Below are 20,480 nucleotides of genomic sequence, written 5' to 3' on the forward strand. Positions count from 1 at the left end.
CCTCCCTCCGGGCCTGGGAGGCTGCGCCAGCTCGCTCAGAGTCCGCGGGTGAAGGTCTCTGAGTGCTGCCCCGTGTCCCTCCCTGCTCCCAGCCCTTTGGCAACATGCTGCTCAGCCCCTGCTTTTCCTGCCTCCTTCTCCTTCCTCAGATCCAAGTTGGAAAGTTCAACTACACAATTGCCATGCTGCACCTTGGGGGAGGAGAAACCGCGATCATTGTCTCCATCGTTATCTGCAGCATCTTGCTGGTCCTCTCTGTTGTAGGTAAGGGAAAGAACGAGGTGTTTCCAGGCTGTGGCAAGGTTTTTCTCTCAGCATGTGGAGGTGTGAACTCTGAGTGCTGCAGTTGTGCAGTACCTGAAGCTAGTCTGGGTGCAGCAGGTATGGCACACAGCTAGTGCCAGGACGCAGCTCCCTGCAGCACAGAGCTTTTCCTGGCTGAAACCACAGCTCAACTCTGTTACTTCAACCTGTGATATTTATAAACTTACCCTTTTCCCCAAATACTCAGTAGTTACTATAATAAAAAATAAAGAAGGATGTGAGAAACTGATCTTGGTCACAGGCATGATTGTCCCAGACCATTCTAAAGGTGCTCTTAGGCCAAGATCCTGTCATCAGGAGCAAGCAGTGGCAGGTGCCTGGCTGAGTAGGAAGAGCAGAGCCAGCATCCTTAGCTGCAAATCTGAAGCAGGCACATTAGTGTATGTACCTGGCTGGAAGCTGTGCTGCACACTTTTGTCCTTGGGCTAGGGTCCCTCCTCATCACATGCCCAGAATGACTGCACAGCAAGAAACCTGCTAGTTCACAGCAAGTGAGGGCTTTAGAGTAAGGATTTAATTTATTTTTAACAAAAGCTCTAATGCACCCTATTTACTAGATGCATCACCCATCATTAGAAACATATTTCTGGAGGCACGGGAAGACTGTCAGATATGAACACTGTAATACAGGTGGTAAACGTCCTCAATTCTGTATTCATTAATCAGCTGGAACACATTAATACACAGTTAAGCTGAATACCGACAGCCCAGACCTAAATTGAAGATGACAGTTACAGCATGATCATTAAATTCCAGCTGGTTCTACTTATTTACAGATAATCGACAACTGCCTGAGCAGATACCAGTCTGCTGGTAGGCGTGAAACCAACTCTGGATTTAGCTTTCTGCACTTGTGTCAGAGAGAACTGCTCTGATCCCAGTTGCAGCTGCTCCTAAGCCCGGGTCCAAAAGGCTTATTCTCTTCCTCTTTTCCAGCTCTCTTTGTGTTCTGCACAAAGAGCCGCAGAGCTGAGCGCTACTGGCAGAAAACCCTGCTCCAGATGGAGGAGATGGAGTCACAGATCCGCGAGGAAATCCGCAAAGGTAAGTCACTGTCTGGGTGCCAAGGAACCATGGCTAGGAGTGAGATGTCAGGTTAGCAGGCTTGAAGCAATTCACCTTGTGCTCTGTAGAAGTGTATAGAACTAATTGTAGGAGAATTTCTGTGATCGCCTGTGAGTTTTTACAGGGTTTGGGAATGAGGCTCAGTGGCTGGAAGTGTGGCCCTGCCACTGTCCTGCTGCCTGGCTTGGACAAACCACTGATCTCCAGTGCCACCAGCTTCTCTGCCCTGGGACTAATGGCCCTTGGCTGTGTCAGAGGGTTACTTGAAGGTCACGCTAACCTTCCGTGTGCTTTCCTCTTGGGCGCAACAGAAACTGCAGCATGCCCCTGGTAGAGCAATGGCAGAAGTGTTCCAGGTGTTGGCACCCACCACCCCACGGTCCATGATCCTGCCACATCGGCTGACATCCTGTGCTGAGGGCACTGGGGCTCCTGGGGCAGAGAATGCTCTGTCAAGCTGGGGCAAGGTGTACAGTGTGGTGGTTAAACCCCGATGGGCTCAGAGCAAACGGCTTCAGCCCCCGCAAGGACGGGGCGTGAGGGGGCAGAGATGGGATGTGCCCTGCTTTCCAGTGCCAGCCTCTCTTGGCTGGTGGAGGACTGGGCTCTCACCATCTGTGGGTCTCTTTGTATAAGGTTTTGCAGAGCTGCAGACAGACATGACAGACCTGACCAAGGAGCTAAACCGCAGCCAGGGGATCCCCTTCCTGGAGTACAAGCACTTTGTCACCAGGACATTCTTCCCCAAAGTAAGGAGACAGCGCGTGTCACGGGTACCTCATTGCTCCCAGATATGTCCCACCCAGTTTAGGGCTCTGCTACAGGGCTTTTACAGTGTCACAAAATCATTCCACTGTTATGTATTTACTTGTCACATATTTCAACCTTAATTATCATCAAAAGTGGAGCCGCACCTCCTGGGGTGTCATACGAGATCGGGCTTGCTTGCACATGACAGAAGCTGGCGGCAACTGTCCCAGGAGTTGCTCTGGCTTGCCTGTCTGGGGCCATTGCACACCTCCTGTGAAAGAGCTCTCACACAAGCACAGTGCTGGGGTCTCCTCCTCAAGGGCTCCAGTGTCACCCCACTCCATTCAGCAGAGGCTGAAGGGTGGCTGAAGGGTGAATTGGCAATCAGGAGAGAGGCTTTTCGTCCCATGCAGGGTGTCCCCAAGCATTCCCAGCAGCTCGGCCAGTCCTCAGGAGTTCTTTGGATGTCTCTGTCTCTCCCTTCCTCCCTGTCCAGGGTTGTGTGCATGGTGCTCCCAGTGAGAGGTCCCTTGGGCACCCAGTCCCAGTCTGTCTGCCCGGGGTCCTGCAGCAGACGTGCTGGTGCCGCCGTTCCCGTCCCCGGCTGCTCTGCCTGTGGCTGTGTGCCCTTCACTGCGGCTGTATTTCACCCCCGAGGCAGTTGTGTGTCAGTGCTGAGGACTGAGATGATGATTTATGACTGCAGAGTGTTTCATTAGTAGCTATTACTCAGGTTTTTCAGTTACCCAGTCTCCATAACCCTGCACACTAGAGGCTTTAAGATTCAGGCTGGTATATGAATGCTAGATATTTAAACATTTATCCCATCTGTTTTAAAAGTTACATATGTTGAAACACCCAGAACTCCTCTATTTTGATATAGTCTTCTGTAAAGCTTTCTCTTCTGGGAGTTTTCTAGCTGTCACATTACTCTATTTGCAGTCTCCTTGCCCTCACAGCCTTGCATCTGAGCAGACGTCTGCCTCCCCCCATCCTTGTGGTGTTTGCTCATTCAGGAGGCTCTTGCAAAGCGTTTCAAGGCTCCATAAGCCAGCCCCGTGCATGTCTTTGGAATGGGTGGCTTTAGTCCCAGTGGCATGTCTCCCCATCTTATTCCCCTGAGGTGCACAGCCTGCAGTGCCCTCCCCTAACGCTGTGCTTGGTTGCAGTGTTCCTCTCTCTACGAGGAGTGCTACATCCTGCCATCCCAGCAGCTCAGCTCGCAGGTGGGCTCCCAGGTCCAGGAAACACATCCCCTCCTGGTGGGGGAGTGGAAGGTGAGTAACCCACTAGCAGAACCAACACTTTTGGGTGTGGCTAACCATTAACACAGACCAGCATGGATCAGCTTTGGCTGGCTGCAGAAGGCAGATCTGTGAATCTGCTCTTGCGTGGAGAAGCGTTGGCCTGGGATCCTTCCTGGCTCTGTAACCCCAAGGCTGCAGTAAGGTCTCCCTAGAACTTCTGAAAGCTGACCAAACCCAGCCCTCTTCACCTCTCCTTGTACAGCCACTAATGGTTTTGTTAGCCCTCAGCCGCACTTGCTCCATCTGTCTCATAGTGGGGAGGCCCAAACTGGCCACAGTGCTCCAGGTATCCTCAGCAGTGCTGAACAGAAAGGAATGGCCACTGCCACTGGCCCAGCTGGTGTTCCTTGCCAGCAAAGCTGCTGGCTGTGTCAGGTAGAGGGAAGAAGGGCTCTTCTATGTAGTATCTCTGTGCTCAGTAGGGGTGTCCCTGCCATCAGGAGGGATAAAATGTGGAGGAAAACAACGAGCAGGGTTTTCTTAATCTGCCTTCTAAATTTTTGTTCAGATCCCTGAGAACTGCAGACCCAACATGGAAGAAGGAATTTCTCTGTTCTCCACCTTACTCAACAACAAGCACTTTCTCATTGTATTTGTCCATGCTCTCGAGCAACAGAAGGACTTTGCTGTCAGAGACAGGTACAAGCTTCAGAACCAAAGACTTGTCTGGGACTGTGTGTTTCAGTGGATGCTTGAGTCACACTAGCCTACACATTTCTGCTAGAGATGGGTGGCCATAAACCCTGTAGAGCACTCACTGATTTGGCTTACCAGTAAGAGTGTGCAAGCTGACCTGAGGTCCTGCAGCATTGAATGAAGGTTAGAACTTCTAACACCATTAAGAAGGCTCATGAAGATTGTCTGAAAGACTGCCTTTGTGTGTTGGGTATTTTAGTGCCAGTCAGCACTTCAGTCTCGTTGGATTGGGGCTTGAGTCCTGTATCATTCTCTGTTTCAGGTGTAATCTGGCCTCCCTGCTTACTATTGCACTGCATGGGAAACTGGAGTATTACACCAGCATCATGAAGGACCTCTTGGTGGATCTAATAGATGCTTCAGCTTCCAAAAACCCCAAGCTTATGCTGAGGAGGACAGAATCTGTGGTGGAGAAGATGCTCACCAACTGGATGAGCATCTGCATGTACAGCTATCTCAGAGTAAGAGAACCAGTCCCTGCTGTGGTGGGAGCAGGGATGAGGGATGCAGGGGGTAGCCTAGGACCTGACACTTGCTAGCAGTGCCACTCACATGGTCACTAACACTTGGCAAACTGAATGATTCAGGTGTAGGAAAGCAACCTGAAGTTCAGTTGCTTCTCCAGTTCTGCCCAGGATTTTGGTGAGCTCAGTTTTCATGGTAGGCCAGAGCACGGATCAATATTTTCACTGTGCTTGAGAAGAGCCATAGGGGACTGAAAAATAAGCACAGTGGCTGGAGGTTTTGGGGCCCACGTGGTTTTGTGCTGTTTCTGTGACCAGCTGGCACAGCCATGCTGGCCAGTCATTGTGTCTGCCCCGGGAGGCTCAGAATGGCTCAGGGGCTGCTCTGTATCAGTGCCCACTGGTGTGTGGGGCCTCTTATGCAGAGGCATCCTCGTGGTTCTGCACAAATCTGAGCAGGAGAGGTGGGGTGTCTGTCCCAGAAGGCTGAGGTCTTCTCTCGGTAATGAGCAGGAAAATGTTTGGCATCTCAGAGCCATCAGCAGTCCATCTGCTCAGTGCTTTATCTCCAACATTTGCCAGTTCTGTTTGGAATTCCCCAGAAGAATTGAGCAATAACTTAATTGATTCCACAGCAGTTAATTGGAGGATACCCCATTATGCCCACGGGAAGAGCCTTGAAAAAGCCTTTGAAAAAATCTCTTTTCCCAAAGTGTTGTCTACATCCACAGAAGTGGTTCTATATTGTCTTCTTACATATTGTGATGTCTTCTGATCCCAGATGATCACTTTTTTTCCTAAAGCCAGTGGTTTTGTAGTTCATAATCTTTCATTCTAGCCGACACAGTTAGCCAGTCTAATAAAAGAAGAGTTACATGAGTGGATGAGGATGACTGTGCCAGTGTAGCCCAGCTATCCAGCCTGTAAGGATAGAAAAGAGGAAATTAGTAAATTTTTTTTAATCTTCAGATTTTGTGCCTGTAGTTAACCACTGGAGAAAAAAAAGTGCTGATTTTCCCTTTTGGGGAGGGAGACCACATGTGAGGCATCTGATCCAGCTCCAGCTTGTGCTAAAAATGGACATTGTGCAAGAAGGCTTTCCCAGGGAAAAAAGAAAAAGAGGAAAGTGGAGCCTTATCACGTGGGCCTGAAGGCTTGAGCACATTACACGGCTCACTAATGGAGAGGAGCTCCGCACTCAGCACCGGGTGGGAGCTGCCCATTCCTGCAGGCTGGTCTGGGGCCGGGGGCTGTGGCCATGCCCGGGGGGCTGTGGCCATCCCCAGAGCTGGGCAGTGCTGCTGTGGGCTGTGGGCTGTGGGCTGTGGGCTGTGAGCCATGGGCTGTGGGCTGTGAGCTGTGGGCTGTGAGCTGTGAGCTGTGAGCTGTGGGCTGTGACCTGTGAGCTGTGAGCTGCCTTCCCCCAGCTCGCAGAGGAAGGACAAGAACAGGGTATGGTGGGAGCAGGGCTGTAAGGTCCTGTGAGGTGACTGGGTCCTTTGCAGAGCTGCTGGGCTGCTGGCTGAATGTGCATTTTCATCCACCTGCAGCAGGTTCTTGGCAGGGGCTAAGGCTACACACTGTTTGCAGTCCCCTGCAGGCTCCCATGCCCAGCCTGGAGCTATGGCATTGCAGAGCACTGCTGCAGCCTCTTTCCCATCTCTGAAAGCAAATGCACAATGAAGTTGATTTCCAGGAGACTCTGATATCTCACATGCTCCACAGTGAGACTGGGATCAGAGCAGACAGGAGTGTCTGGAGAGAAAATTTATCCCAGGTGACACAAGCCCAGCTGTGCAAAGGGACAGGAGCTTGATGCAGATCAGCAGAGCTGGCATCTTCCCCACCACACAAAAGAGGATGGAGCTGCTGTGGTGGAACAGACAGCACCTCCTTCCACACGGCTGGTGTCAGCTCAGGGCTGTGATGTAAATGGCAGCGATAGCCAAAGGCCTCCCATGTGCCTTGTGTTCCTAAGGATCAAACTCTGCTGCCTTCAGAGAGGCATTTCTTGGTTAAAAAGAAGGCTTGCCTGCCTGTAGCTCTGCTCTGTCAGACATGTGATGATGGGCCTGGTTTTCATTCCTGAATTATCCCCATTAATCACAATGTCTATTTGAAACAGCTGCTGTGAAAGTCCCCGCCGTTGTGCAGTGGAAAAATTCCAAGTGCTTGTATTTTCCCTTGTAAGTCAACGCTACATGCTCAAAACATTTGTTTCACATTAATGCTCTGCCTAACAGCCCGTCCATTTGTGTTTTGGGGGAAAATGATTTGAAGGAGCTGTCTTCAGCTGGGAAGGAGCTGCTGGCCACAGGCATTCATGGCCTGCACATGTGGAGGGCACCTGAAGGCGATGGAGTCCACTGGCAGGGGCTGGCTCAGTGTGGGAGGGGTTGGGATGAGCTGGCAGGGGCTTGCTGCGAGGCACGGGGGCTCAGAGGAAACTTGCAGCATTTGCACAATCAAAGCAGAACTCTATGGCTGCAGAACTGAGTGAGAATCGTAGATGAAATGGTCCACGTCTCTACTTTGTGCTACAGTTTTGGTGGAAAAAGCTTTAAAAGAAACCCTTCTCCATGAGCTACCATGGTACCATTGTGCCTGGCTCCTAACAGGGGTTAAAGGAAAAGTAGGGTTCTGGAATTTGGCTTTTATGTCTGGGTCCAAGCTTACCCAAGTTTTGCATGTGGGATGGAGGTTTGGTTCTTCACAGAATACAAACAGATAATTGTCCCAAAATTAGCAGACGCTTGGGATAAGCAGCTGTTTTCTGTGCTGTTCCTACCCCTAGGCTCACCAAAACATTTTGGAAATGGCTGTAGTGTGTTCCTGGGAGGACATCTATAATAACTTGTCAGAATTGTGTTAATAGGGCAGCAGCATGTGAATCCAGTCTGTGCTCTAAACCTTTTTGTTTTCCCAAGCACATAAAAATGAAGCCCTCCCACGCTCCGTGTGCGTGGAACAGTTCAAGTCCTGCCAGCCTGAACTGTGCTTTCCATTACTGCAGTTATTTCAGTGCCCTGGGTGGCTTTAAAGGCCCATAACAGTTCAGTCAAAAATGAAAATGAAGTCTCATTAAAATACATTCACAATAGGAGGAAAAAAAGGCCCCAGACTGTGTTTTTTCAAGTATTTTTTTGTCCTGAATCAGCACTGATCTCTTCTGGTTAAACTTCCTTTCTCCTAACTAGCCAAGTCCAAAGACAGTTTTGATTCCTTTCCAGATGAGTTTTCCGAACGATGCTGGAGGTTTCACAAGTTTGCCATTTTATCTCTAGTCCCTGCCTGCCAGCCCTTCTTTCCCCGCTTTGAAATTCGCTGTCTGATTAGCACTTTTGCAGATTTCCATGAAATCCCACAGTTCCTGAGCCTGAAAGCCAAAAAGCCAAACAGAAATAGCATCTCGGTGGTGGAGCGCTGTGTGCAGTGGAGCTGTGTCCCCTGTGGGGATGTTTGGCCTGGGCTGCCCGTGCACCCTGCAGGGTCTGCAGGGACCCCCAGCTCCACGGCTTCCAGGGCAGCCTCGTGTGACAGGAGGGTGCCCCAGGGTGGCCAGCCCTGACCCGCTCAGCCCATGCTCATTTCCACCCATAACAGCTCCCATATCAGTAGGACTCGCCCTTTTTTAAGGTTTTTGGAGACACTGCAGTCTCCCTGTGGCTGGAGCTGCCCATGGCGGGGATGGGAAGGCTCCAGAGCCCAGCCCTGAGTTTAGCCTCAGGTTTGTCGCTGTTCACATGTGACACAAACAGGGTTCCTGTTGGTGGCATGGCCAGTGTCAGAGACTGATGACTCTGTGTGCGGGGCCAGCCAGTGGTGTCCTGCAATTTGCAGTATGAGGGCAGTGGTACTGCAGCCCGAGGAGGTCTCCATGTCAGTGTTATCCCCTTGTTACATCTTGCTTCTGCCTTTCTCTCCAAAATGAACTCTTTGTGTCTTCTGCACATTCTTCACTCCTTGCAATGCTCAGCTTCTCCACTTCCTGAGTCCACACCTTCCTCTACATTCTGAAAGCCATGCCTTCCTGCATTCCAGCGCCCACAGCCCTGCTCTGAGCCCATTTTGTGTTGCTTGCTCACAGGAGCATTGCAAGAATCATTAAACCCCTGCAGCAGACCCAGGGAGCTTCCCAGTATTCATGAAGTTACCCTCGACAAGGGAGTGAGTGCCCTGCTGGCACAGACGGCGTGTGCCCACTGACAGCCCTGCTCTATCACCCTATCATCAACCGCACCAAATGCAGCGCATCCAAATTGACATCGAACTAATTGCTTTAGCAATTAGCAATTTTATAGGGCAATTAGAATAAAAGAATCACCAAGTTTTAATTAAGAAGCAGATTGAACAGGATTTAGCAGTTCCTAGCTGAGAAATATCAGAACCATGGGGTATCTGTTGTCTTGAGCAGGCTCTCAGATGGCAGGCCTGTGTGTGTGCAGGGGGGAGGCTCAGAATACATAAATGTGCAGAATTTGCACTTGCCTCTTTGGAAGGAAATTGAACGTGAGCATTAGAGAGAATGGGATGTACTCTAACACTGAAGAGTTCCTTAAGAAAATAGCTTGTGTTTCCCTTGCACATCAGTGCAGCAGGCAGAAGTGGCTCAGAAATTTGGCATTAAACTGCGTAGCTGAATCACATCAGAAATAGCTGCTCCCTGTTATATTTTTCGTTCTTGCTGCAGGAGTGCCACAGTTCACCTCTCTCCCATGAACTTAGGTTTGATGAATGTAAGGAGTTAAATGGTGTGTTTGCCTGCTGTCACATGGGAACAGCTTGTTGACCTTGATCCTCTGTTTTGCTGTGATGAGGGCTCTGCTGTGGTATGAGAAGTATGAACACTGGTTCCCAGAGCCACAGGCCCAGACTGTGGGCTCACTCCCATGGAGTTCAGTTCAAGCCAGGCTGTGCAATGAGGGGTTTGCCTGACATGTTCATTAGAAAGCTGGATGCCCAAATATCTCTGTTCTTGGATTTTTGTGCACACCAGCCCTGTCTTGTCCTGCTGAGTGCAGCATGTTGTACAGTCTGCACCCTGTCAGATTGCAGGAAGCATCTCTGTAGCACAGTATGCTAGATTCTCCCTGTTCCTGTGTAATTCACATGTAAATTAATGCACATTTGCATTTTGCTGAGTATCATGTGTGCACGCCCCTGCTCAGCACAGCCGTGCATATGCCCCTGCCTTCTGAGCAGCACCCCAGCTCTGCCCCTGAGACAGCACAGGCTGGCACAGCCCGTGGTGGCAGTCCACAGCTCCGGTGCTTGCTGCAGAACTTGGATGGGGTATGTTGATGCTGACAGCTACAGCATCCCCAAAAATGGCCTGCGGCTGTTGTTGGCTGTTGTGTCCTCTTCCCCATCTGCGCTGTCATGTTGCCACAAGTCTGAAAACTTCTGAGCAGCCTCAGAGAGAGGCAAGTGGGAGTTGGGAGGCAGTGGCCCCCACCAGGTGTTTGCAGCACCAGGGGTGGACCAGTCCTGCTCCCCGGTGTGCAGAGGCACCTTCACTGTCCACACAAAGCCTGTCCCTGCCGTGTTGCTGATGGACCTGTCACAACCAGGTCCAGTGTGCTGACTTGGTCTTCTTTCCTTTCCCCAGGAGACAGTTGGAGAGCCCTTCTTCCTGCTGATCTGTGCCATCAAACAGCAGATTAACAAGGGTTCCATCGATGCCATTACAGGGAAGGCCAGGTACACCCTCAACGAGGAGTGGCTGCTGAGGGAGAACATAGAGGCAAAGCCGAGGGTGAGTAGCCATGTGCTGGGGCTTCCCCAGAGCTGGGCTGAGAGGGAGCTGCCATGCTCACAGCGTTTAGGTCTGCACCGCTGGTGAGAGGAGGACGCACCCAGACGAAAAGAGGAGAGGATTTCTTATAGAAAGAGCTGCTCTCCTTGCCCTGCAGCTTTGGGCTGCAACTGAGGCAATAGCTGTGCCTCCCTGGTCTCCGAGTGGGTGTCTGTGGCAGCCTGTAGCCCCTCACAGCTGCCTGTCTTGCTGTCCAGGAGCTCTCAAGGGCTCCATACACTGCAGCAGACCCATCCTGCAGCAGGCTCAGCGCTGGTTAAGCAGTGGAGCTTGTCCCGTTGCATCAAGCAGAGGCTGAGCAATGAGCTTTGGTGGTCCTGTTAATCGCCAGTTGGAGCCAAGCAGCTGAGGACACGGCTGGTAATGGGGGCTGACCCTTCCTGCTGCCTGTGGTGGTCAAACCCCATTACCAAGACAACATGAGATGGGGCTGCTCTGTTGCTCCCTGTGTTCTCCCACCTTGGTCAACAGAGCCCTCAGTCCCTGAGGCTGTAAATCAGTGCTTCTCATGCTGTAAAGCATCGATGGCCACATTAGTTCAGCCTGATTTCCATCAGCATGGGGCCCAGGGCGCACCAACCAGAGCTGTGCAGACACCACAGGTTCCAAGCATTCTTGGGAGCCAGCAGAACCAGGCAGATTGTTCCTAACACAGCCTCTCCCTGCAGAACCTCAACGTCTCCTTCCAAGGCTGTGGGATGGACTCCCTGAGTGTCAGAGCCATGGACACGGACACACTGAGTCAAGTGAAAGAGAAAATTCTGGAGGCCTTCTGCAAGAACGTCCCCTACTCCCAGTGGCCAAGGGTGGAAGACGTTGACCTCGGTAAGGACCAGGTGCAGGGAACCAGCCACTCTGTAAAAACAGGTGAAGCACCTGAGGTTGTGCAGCAGCTGTTGGTGCCTGTCAGAGCAGTGGGTGAAGCAGCACAGACAGGAGGACAGACACCAGGGCAGCCATGCAGTCCCAGACCCCCTGGCCCCTGCCTCCTTCGGGCTGGGGTCTCACTTCTCCCCTCTCTGTGTTCAGAGTGGTTCGCCACCAGCACTGACAGCTACATCCTGCGGGACCTCGATGACACCTCGGTGGTGGAGGACGGCAGGAAGAAACTCAACACGTTAGCACATTACAAGGTAAAGCTAGACCCCTCAGGGGAGCCCTGCCTCCCCGGAGCCTGCCTGGCCTCCAGGGCGAGCTGCGGTTCCCCTCCAAAACGGGATCATCAGGAACAAGCAGAGAGGTTGCCATAGCTCCGTGAGAGCTTCCAGGGAATAGACATCTGCCCTGGCGAGAATCTCGTTAATATTGCAACACACAGAAACTAATTAACACTCTTCATGCAAAACAAGTTATTACTGACAACAGAAAGAGGGGGGGAAAAGCTTTTATTCCCAAGGGCCACCAGCCTGGCTGATTAGTATCACTGTGCTCTTGATCCACACTCCTGCTGAAATTGCAGCTACAACTGTCAGTGCCTGAGAGCAGGGGCTGGGGATACCATCGAGGAAGTGAGGCCAAAAATATGAGGAAACATGGTGAATCAGATTGTTTTCTTGACTGTTTTTCTGTTTAAAATTAAATGGAACCAGAAATACTTAACGATTTTCATATTCCCTGGTATGCCTGGAAGCGTAATCCTCCCTGGTGTGTAGCCGTGCCTGGAAAACAGAAGTGGAGCCGAGTGCTCATGGCGTGGTTATCGGGGCAGCAGCCGTGCCGCTGGCACGCTGCCCCCAGCACAGCGGCTGCGCCAGCCCCGCCGCGCCACCACCCCTTCTCCCCTTTGGGGAATGGCAAACCAGCCCCTGCACAGCCAAACTCTCCTTCCTTTCCAAATTACCTGGTGTCGACATCCAAAAATGTACCTTAGATGCGTGTATTTGCCCAATTCCCATCGGGTTTGAGAACCTCACTGTCTTGTAATTGTATTGAAAATTCCCTTTCCACATAATGGGGGATGGGGGCAGAGCAGGGCACGTTCAGGGGATGTTTGTGGCAGAACTATGATTGCACCAGCATCCCCCAGCTCCTGGGATGTCCACAGGACCAGGGAGGCACTGATAAGGCCCCTATCATCAATGCATGCTCTTCCCTTCCTGCACAGATCCCTGAAGGGGCATCCCTGGCCATGAGTTTGACAGACAAGAAGGACACCACGCTGAGCAGAGGTAACGTGTCACTCCTCTTCCCTGGTGCTGATGACTGGGCAGGAATGCTTGCATTGTCAGGGTTGTCTCTGGCTGGGGATGCTGGAAGACACTGCCAGCCCCCTTTCCTGGGTGCCGTGGATGCAGTGGCTGTAAACATGTGCTCTTCAATCTCCTCCCTCTACCTCATGGTGCTCTGCCAGCCCTCAAGGTGTTTGCACCTTCCATCTCACACCCTCACTAGGAGCTGGCATCCAATCTGTGCTGACAGAGTGAGAAAAAGGAAGAATCTGAAATCGCTTGGTTGAAAAAGTCCTCTCCCTCCCAGTTACATATATTTAGTCCTTTGCCAGTGCATTTCTAGGTTTCAGGCTGTGCAGAATGAAAACAGACCAAGTGAGACAAAAATCCACATTAAACAAGGAATTTCAAACCCGGTTTCCAGGCTGCCTCCAGAGAGCCTGGCTCTCCAGGAATCCTTTGCCTGCTGTGGCAAGGAGCTGCCCTGATGCTGAGGCTCAGAATAATCCTGGGAGTGTGGGGCACAGCAGGGCACAGCAGGGCACCACAGTGCAGGAGTGCCCCTGTGCTCACCCTGCTCTCGTGCCCTCTTGAGTCTCTCTTAAAATATCCCTTGGGACACCTCAGGTCCCCCTTAAAGTACCTCCTGGGGTACTTTGTCATGAGCCTGATAATGCCATAAGCAACCCCAAAACAAGGAGAAATGCTGAGATCACTTGTGGTTGATAACACCAGCTTGGTGTTGGGCTCTTGGGGTTCAGATGCCTCTTGGCATGGAGGTCACCAGTGGAGGTGGATTTCAGTTTGGGCCCCGCTGACTGAGCCACTGTGTCTCTTCTTTTTCACAGTGAAGGATTTGGACACTGAAAAGTACTTCCACTTGGTAAGTATCCCTCTCCTGGCTGCAGGGATGATGGCTGCGTGTGGGGGCTGCTGATATTAACTTAAATTATGTCTGTGGGCTGTAGTGCCAGATGTGATGAACAAGCTGCATCAGGGCTCATTAGTTCTCTTCAGCAGGGTTCAGAGGCACAGAAAGGTGATCTGTTGGTAAGCTTTATCTGTAGATAAACGGAGGGACATGATAAAGAATTACCGGGATGGCAGAGAAGTTGCTGTGTCCGATCGAGCTGCTGGCAGCCGCAGAGAGCTCAGGGGCGAGGTCAGAGCGTGGCACAGTGTCAGTGGTGGTGTCCCAACACCTCGGCTGTCACCTGCTGGGAGCTCCTGGCATCCCGCCTGCTTCCCGGGCTCAGCAGGTCCGTGGGCTCCTGCTGCTGCACCGTGCTGGAAGTGCCAAGTGCTAAATGCTGCTAAAAGCTGTTATGAAAAAAGGTGTCATGGACAACAACAATATTTTATAGCCTGGTTTGAGGCTTTTTTTTTCCCTGCAAGCATTTCCATGCTCAAGTAGAAGCACACATGCACATACACACATGCAGAGCAAGGAGGGAGAAGGGATGGGAAGCCAACTGTTCACATGTGAAACAATGCCAAGATGGATGTCAGTTTCTTGCTTTGTCATTATAGAGAATAATTCACTGACCTAACCAGTGGAATATTCATTTTTGTTTTGAAAAAGCCAGCATTCCTACATACTGTGCTGTTTCCAAATCCAAGCAAAGCTGGTTTCTGCAGAAGCCATGTGCACTGCTGCTAGGAGCCCAAGGTGCAGCCCAGCCTGGGGGTCAAGCAGGCCAGCATGCAGAGGAAGATGGATGGGTTCATTTACTTCATCTAGGGCGAGAAAAGCAATAAAGAGCACAGGAGAAACAAATGTCATAAAAATTAGTATCATAGATCACTTTTTTAAAGTCATATAAGGGTGTGTTTATAAAGCAGTAACTGCTTTTTAATTGAATTTTACATGTGGTTAAAATTCAATGCTGAAAGGAAAATTTAGTGGGATGCTTTCAGGGAAGAGGGCTCTGACCATGTGCTTTGTCTCCAGGTTCTCCCAACTGACGAGTCAGTGGAACATAAGAAGTCCCACAGACAGAGCCATAGGAAGAAGGTTCTTCCAGAGATCTACCTGACACGGCTACTCTCCACCAAGGTAGGAGCTGGGCGGCCCCCAATCTTGGCAGGTGGGATTGTCTGTGGTCTGTAGGGAGAAGCCTGCTCCAGGGAAGGAGCACTGCAGGGCTGCTTGCTCCCCAAAGGCAGTGGGACTGCTCTGCTGGATGGCTGGAGCATGTTTAGTGAGGCTGTCAGGCTCCTCGGGGTCCCTCCAGCTTCCCGGTGCATCCTTGCTGCTGTGTGTGATCTCCCTGCAATGGACTGGGGTCTGTGCAGACAAAAGGGATTCTGGCTGCCTCAGGGCTTGAGATGCATAGCTGAGACCTGAGACTCTCTCCCCAGAAAGAGATGCTGCTGGGACAGGAGATGGAGAGGCTCAGCTGTGGGAGCAGGAGAAATGTCTGTGTGATTTGAGGTCAGGTCTGGCCCATCTTTAATCCCAGCATGGTGCCTCACTGAAGCAAAGATCACAGGGATGGCCAGCAGTCTCTAGTCTTCTCTGTCTGTGGTGTACAGACCAAGCACAGATGTGAGATCCCAGCAGTAAGAAAGAAAATCTCAATGCCAAAAGAAATTAACCCCAAATGCAAATTTATTATATCACTGTCCACAAACAAACTGTTCCCTCCCTGCTTCGGCATCCCCTCTCTCTTCTGATTTATCCAGCTGGCAGCAAAGGGTTTCCCCTGGTGTGCAGCAGTCCCAGCCCCTCTGCTGTTCTCCTGGGCTTGGGTGCTGCTGCTCTCCCCAGGGTCCACTGTGTCCTTGTCCTGCAGGGGACACTCCAGAAGTTCCTGGATGACTTGTTCAAAGCCATTCTCAGTATCCGAGACGATAAACCACCCGTGGCTGTGAAGTATTTCTTTGACTTCCTAGAGGAACAGGCAGAGAAGAGAGGCATCACCGACCCTGACACTCTGCACATCTGGAAGACCAACAGGTTTGGAAAAGGAAATCCTTCTTTTCTTCCTTCCATCTCTTGGGAGCAGCAGCTACAAAACCCTTGTGTCCTGCACTAATCATTAGATTGCTAAAAGTAGAAGAGGGACTTGGAAAACAGGGGGGGTGGCAGAGAGGGCTGTGAAAGATGAAGCCAAACATAGGATTGGAGAGCTTTGAACAAATATGAAGCCCAGAGAAACAGTGAGCTGAAAGAGGAGGCATGGGCAGACAAAGGGCCGAAAGAACTGGCACACAAATAATGAAGGGAGAAATAGGATGATGGCAGACAGCAATGGTGTCAGCTGCAAGCACTGGAGATCTGAGACAGAGTCCAAGACCATGTCGGGTCTTAAAAATGTCATGAAAATTTTAAACCCCACATATTTGGATCCTTTTAATTTACTTTTCTGCCTTTTCAGCCCTTTAGTGGCACTTTTCCTGCTTAGGTCTGTAACCAGGCTGTCTCCAGGGTGTTCAGGGGACCCCAGGAGCAGGTGCTGGGACAGTGGCCTGCTGGTGAGCACCACAGCAGTGGCACTGGATGGAGCGGTGCTGAGGGACATGAGCAGCAGGAATGGGGTGGAGGAGCCAAAGTGAAGGGGAAATAGTGCAGCAAAGAAGCCAGAGGATTTAAATGGAGAGAGCGGGGAGCTTGGAGAGAGTGTCAAGAAGAGGCTCAGCAGTTTGGAGACAGTGGAGGCAGGAACTGTTTCCAGCCCAATGTGTGAAAACTAAAACGAAATTTTACAGGGAAAGCAGGCATGCAGATGCAACCATTGGGCAACAGATTTGCCTACCCTTTACTACCGTCACTGGTCCGTAGACCCAAGACTTAGAGTGGTTTTCACCTTTCAGCTGCTGTGGAGGGTAGGAAGGGTGAGCAATAGACTGAAGCTGTGTTGTGGCCAAATCAGCAGTGAAATTACTGGAGAAAATGATGAGAGAACAGAAAAAAAGACAGACGAAATGTGTTTTGTGGGGCTTGCTATCAGAACCAGATGATGGGTTAGTGTCAGGAAAGAGGGAAAAGGAGGTGCCACCATTGCTCCAAAGAGCAGCAAGTGGGGAAGCCTGACTCAACAGACCCACACAGGCAAAGCTGCTGGTGCCCCTCTGGGCCTGCAGCTGCTGGGAGCTGCTGAAGGAGCAGGGGTGTGTGTGTGCCTAGAGAAGGCTGTGTGTGCCACATCCTCCAGCCTGAAAAAAATATCTGGAGGGTGAAGGTGCCTGCCCCTCTATCAAGGTAGGGATCTGTACCGGAGGTGATTAAATAGCAGAACCCATCTCCTCAGCTTTCCTCTCTACTAATCCCTTTCTATCACCCTCTTTTCTGCATTTCCGCCCCTCTTCCTCTGGTACACAAAAATTCATCCCGTGTTTGTCCCTGGATCCTTCCCTTTGCAGCCTACCACTGAGGTTTTGGGTCAACATCCTGAAAAACCCCCAGTTTGTGTTCGACATTGACAAGACAGACCACATCGACGCCTGTCTGTCTGTGATCGCCCAGGCCTTCATCGATGCCTGCTCGCTCTCCGACCTGCAGCTGGGCAAGGTACCTGCAGCCAGGGCAGCCACGGGCCGGGCTGGGAGGCAGGGCCTGGCACAGGGCACCAGCCCACAGTGGCCATGCCCAGCGCGGGGCTGGGGTGGGCTCAGCACACCGGAGGGGGAGCTGAGCCTGCTCCAAGCAAGCACAAGGCTGCAGGAGCCAGGGCCATCTCCCACCCTCGGGCCCCACGCACAGTCCCGCAGGGCTGGCTGGCTGGAAGACATCCCATGTGCATATTCTCTTTTCTCCCACTGCCTTGGCTGAGCACAGTGCTGACATTTGAAACTTCCTGACATAAAAAAGTTTTATTAAGAAATGCTGTAAATCACCCCCACTGCCCCCCCACCCAGAGGCTGGTGGTGACAGTGTGTGACTTGGGGGACACCCTGCGGTGAGGAGGTGGGCGCTACACCCCCAGCCCCAGAGCTGCAGGAAGCCTTTGCTGGGAGAGGTTAATGCTGGGGGAAGATCTAATGAGTGCTTGATTTTTTGTTTGTTTGGGTTTTGGTCTTTTTTTTTGCATGTGTTACGAAACACCTACAATTTGTCCTTGTCAAGTGGCAGATGAGGGGAAGAGGGGTCAGCTGGAGTCAGACAACAGATGGAAACACTTCTCTGGAATACAATAGTATAAGTGAATGAATTGTTGAGTAATGTGGGAAGAATAAATCCTCAGCATAAAAATCAGCTTGCATGTACATGCAGTGTATAACTGAGCATTTTCCAGACTGGATTCTTCCCTTGGTTTCAGCACGTTGCTCTTGATACTGCAAATGTGAGAGCAAACTCAGTCCATACATCCACACTGCACAAGCAGTTAAGAAATCAGTGCCCATCTCTTCATCATAGAGGCAAATCAGACACAAATTAAAAAATAACTTAGAAAAGAGGCAGCATGATTTTCCTTCATGTTTGCAAGGAAAAAAAATAATGCTAAAAGCAGGCTCTCTGTAAGTTGGCCATAGTCTCACAATGCCTTGTCACTGGGTTTGAAAATAAACTGCTGTGGGATCTGGTGCCCGTTTCCTGTTTCCCCTGCAGTATTAGCCAAGCTACAGATTGCAGCAGCAGATTGGAGTCACCCCAGGCTCCCCTATTCCTGCCTGGCAGAGCCAAGTATGCTGCCTGTGCCAGAGCCCACCACTCCCTGCCATCAGCAGGTCCTCTCCCCTCTCCACCTGTCAGAGCACTGGGGAGCAGTCCCGCACACCGGTGTCGGGAGGACAGGACGTGGTGATCTCACTCCCTTTGGTGTCCCCAAGCCTGGGGCATTCCCCATGGGGATGCAACACAGGCTAGTCAGCCAAGTTCATTCCTGGGGTAATGAAATCAGGAGGGCAGGATTGCCTTGAGGTTAAAATTATTCATGCTGTGTTTGCAAGGAGGGCAGCAGGGTTGTGCCTCCACTGGTACAACCCAGTTGTATGGCTGGGAGGTTAAGGCTGCTGTCTCCAAGCTGACATTAATCAAGAGAATTCAGTATTCTCTGTTAATTACTTTACGTGCACTCAATTTAGGCCAGGCAGGCTGGATTAGCCAATGCAAAATAAATCAAAGCTACATGAAAAATCCAAAAGCAACATTTCAGCTAACGAAGTTCAACTTGTAAGATAGCTTTGTTCTTTAGCTTAAATCGATGTGGCTGCTCAAGAAACTCCAGCAACTACGTGCAGAAGCCCTTCCCTTGTTGCCAATTTCCACACACAGCAGCAGAGAGCCCAAGTGTTTGATCTGGCACAGGTGTGCTACCTCACCTGCAGAGCATCCCCTGGCAGTAAGCCACCCCGCCTGACCCTCGGCGTGCTTTTGGCCTGCGCTTGCTGCAAATTAAAACACACACCCATCACCCCCTTCTCTGGCATTGAGCTGAAGGATGTTCAGCTCATGCAAGGGCAGCAGGATGGGGCTGTGTCTCCACAGGCACATGGTGCCCATCCACCGATCCTTGATGTGTCTGAGCTGTTCTGCCATGAGCTGTTCCGTGCCTCGGTGCTGTCCAGCACCGCAGTCCTCTCCGGTGACAGCTGCGACCAAAGGCAAAACTGTTCCCTGCAGCCAGCTGTAGGTCCCTATCTGGTGTCTGTGCTTTGGTCTGAAAACAGGGTAAGGTTTTCAGCTGGGAGCAACCCAGTGCCTGAGTTCTGTGTCTCGCTCTCACTCTAGGACTCCCCGACCAACAAATTGCTGTATGCCAAGGAGATCCCTGAGTACCGGAAGATAGTGCAGAGATACTACAAGCAAATCCACGACATGCCCCCTCTGAGTGAGCAGGAGATGAACGCCCACCTCGCCGAGGAGTCACGGGTATGTGGGTGGAGAGGATGGGGTTGAGTTTGCAGGCTCAGTGTCCTGCTGGAGCTTGGCAACAGCAGGGAATGCACATAGGCTGCAGTCAGCTACTGCTTAGATGCTGGAAGGAGCACACAAGAAAGGATATTGTGCCTGAAACTTCCACACACAAACTTCATCTGACCTAATTCCAAGCATCTTCAATTACTGCCAGAACTGCAGTAAACACCCATGAGTTTGCTTGAGCCTAACTAGCTCTGGCACCACTGGGAATTGAGAGCAAAATTCAGTGCCAAAAAAGCCAGGAAGTTTGGACAAGGATTTTTGCAGTCCCACAGCCACCCAGCCAGCTGGCTCTCAGGCACAACTGCCAGGGACAGCCCTGAGTCCCAGGCAGCCAGCCTGGTACCAGCCTCAAGAGCTGGCGACCACATTCCAGATCTGAGTCCTGCCAGCGACGCACCACAGGTTCCTCAAAATCAAACCTTCTCTCCAGGGCATTTTAGCTTTGGGCACCAAGCAGGATTTTTCTGTTGATATTCCACAGCACAGCTGGTGCACTGTCCCCTCCTGTGAAATAGCTTTGGGCACAGAGGGATACGCAGTCTGCTGCCCGGTGTGGGTATTTACAACTGGCTTTGAAAAGACCAAGACCCATCCTGATGCAAGCAAATGCACCTTCCTTAAAAATCCAGCTGTAGCAATGTGACCATAAAGTCAGGCACAAGCTGCTTTTACCATAGTCAGTGACTGCTGGCTAGGCTGGAACTCATGAGCTCCATCCTGCTAATATTCTCCCCTCTCTTTTCTGTCTTTATAAAGAAATACCGAAATGAGTTCAACACCAACGTTGCCATGGCTGAGATCTACAAATACGCCAAGAGATACCGCCCCCAGGTGAGTGGGGATTACAGCACATGGGCTCTGGCCTGCCTGGGAAGGGAGGAACCATCGCTGCAGCAACCCTGCAGGCAGACACCTGCATCCAGTCCCACAGAGCAGGATTGCTGGTACATACAGCAATTACATATGTACTGCTGTAATTGCAGTACATATGTAATAGATGCATATGCACCTACTCTCTGTCCCTTG

General features: G+C 51.3%; 1 protein-coding gene across 2 annotated transcripts in view; it reads left to right on the forward strand.

The window, feature by feature from the left end:
* PLXND1 (plexin D1) overlaps positions 1–20,480 on the forward strand; it is a 68,282-nt gene that overhangs the window by 44,807 nt on the left and 2,995 nt on the right. For both annotated transcript variants that reach the window (XM_071439252.1, XM_071439253.1), the window contains exons 20-35: positions 150–264; positions 1,261–1,368; positions 2,026–2,138; positions 3,309–3,416; positions 3,955–4,085; positions 4,405–4,603; positions 10,215–10,361; positions 11,090–11,246; positions 11,451–11,554; positions 12,526–12,589; positions 13,438–13,472; positions 14,541–14,645; positions 15,385–15,548; positions 16,955–17,102; positions 19,263–19,403; positions 20,211–20,285. In XM_071439252.1, the coding sequence (XP_071295353.1) occupies positions 150–264; positions 1,261–1,368; positions 2,026–2,138; positions 3,309–3,416; positions 3,955–4,085; positions 4,405–4,603; positions 10,215–10,361; positions 11,090–11,246; positions 11,451–11,554; positions 12,526–12,589; positions 13,438–13,472; positions 14,541–14,645; positions 15,385–15,548; positions 16,955–17,102; positions 19,263–19,403; positions 20,211–20,285 (1,914 nt within the window). The remainder of the gene's footprint in view (positions 1–149; positions 265–1,260; positions 1,369–2,025; positions 2,139–3,308; positions 3,417–3,954; positions 4,086–4,404; positions 4,604–10,214; positions 10,362–11,089; positions 11,247–11,450; positions 11,555–12,525; positions 12,590–13,437; positions 13,473–14,540; positions 14,646–15,384; positions 15,549–16,954; positions 17,103–19,262; positions 19,404–20,210; positions 20,286–20,480) is intronic.

Source organism: Agelaius tricolor, unplaced genomic scaffold, assembly GCF_023055355.1.
Source record: "Agelaius tricolor isolate 1412-34295 unplaced genomic scaffold, bAgeTri1.0.p SCAF_14, whole genome shotgun sequence".
Taxonomy (NCBI): Eukaryota; Metazoa; Chordata; class Aves; order Passeriformes; family Icteridae; genus Agelaius; species Agelaius tricolor.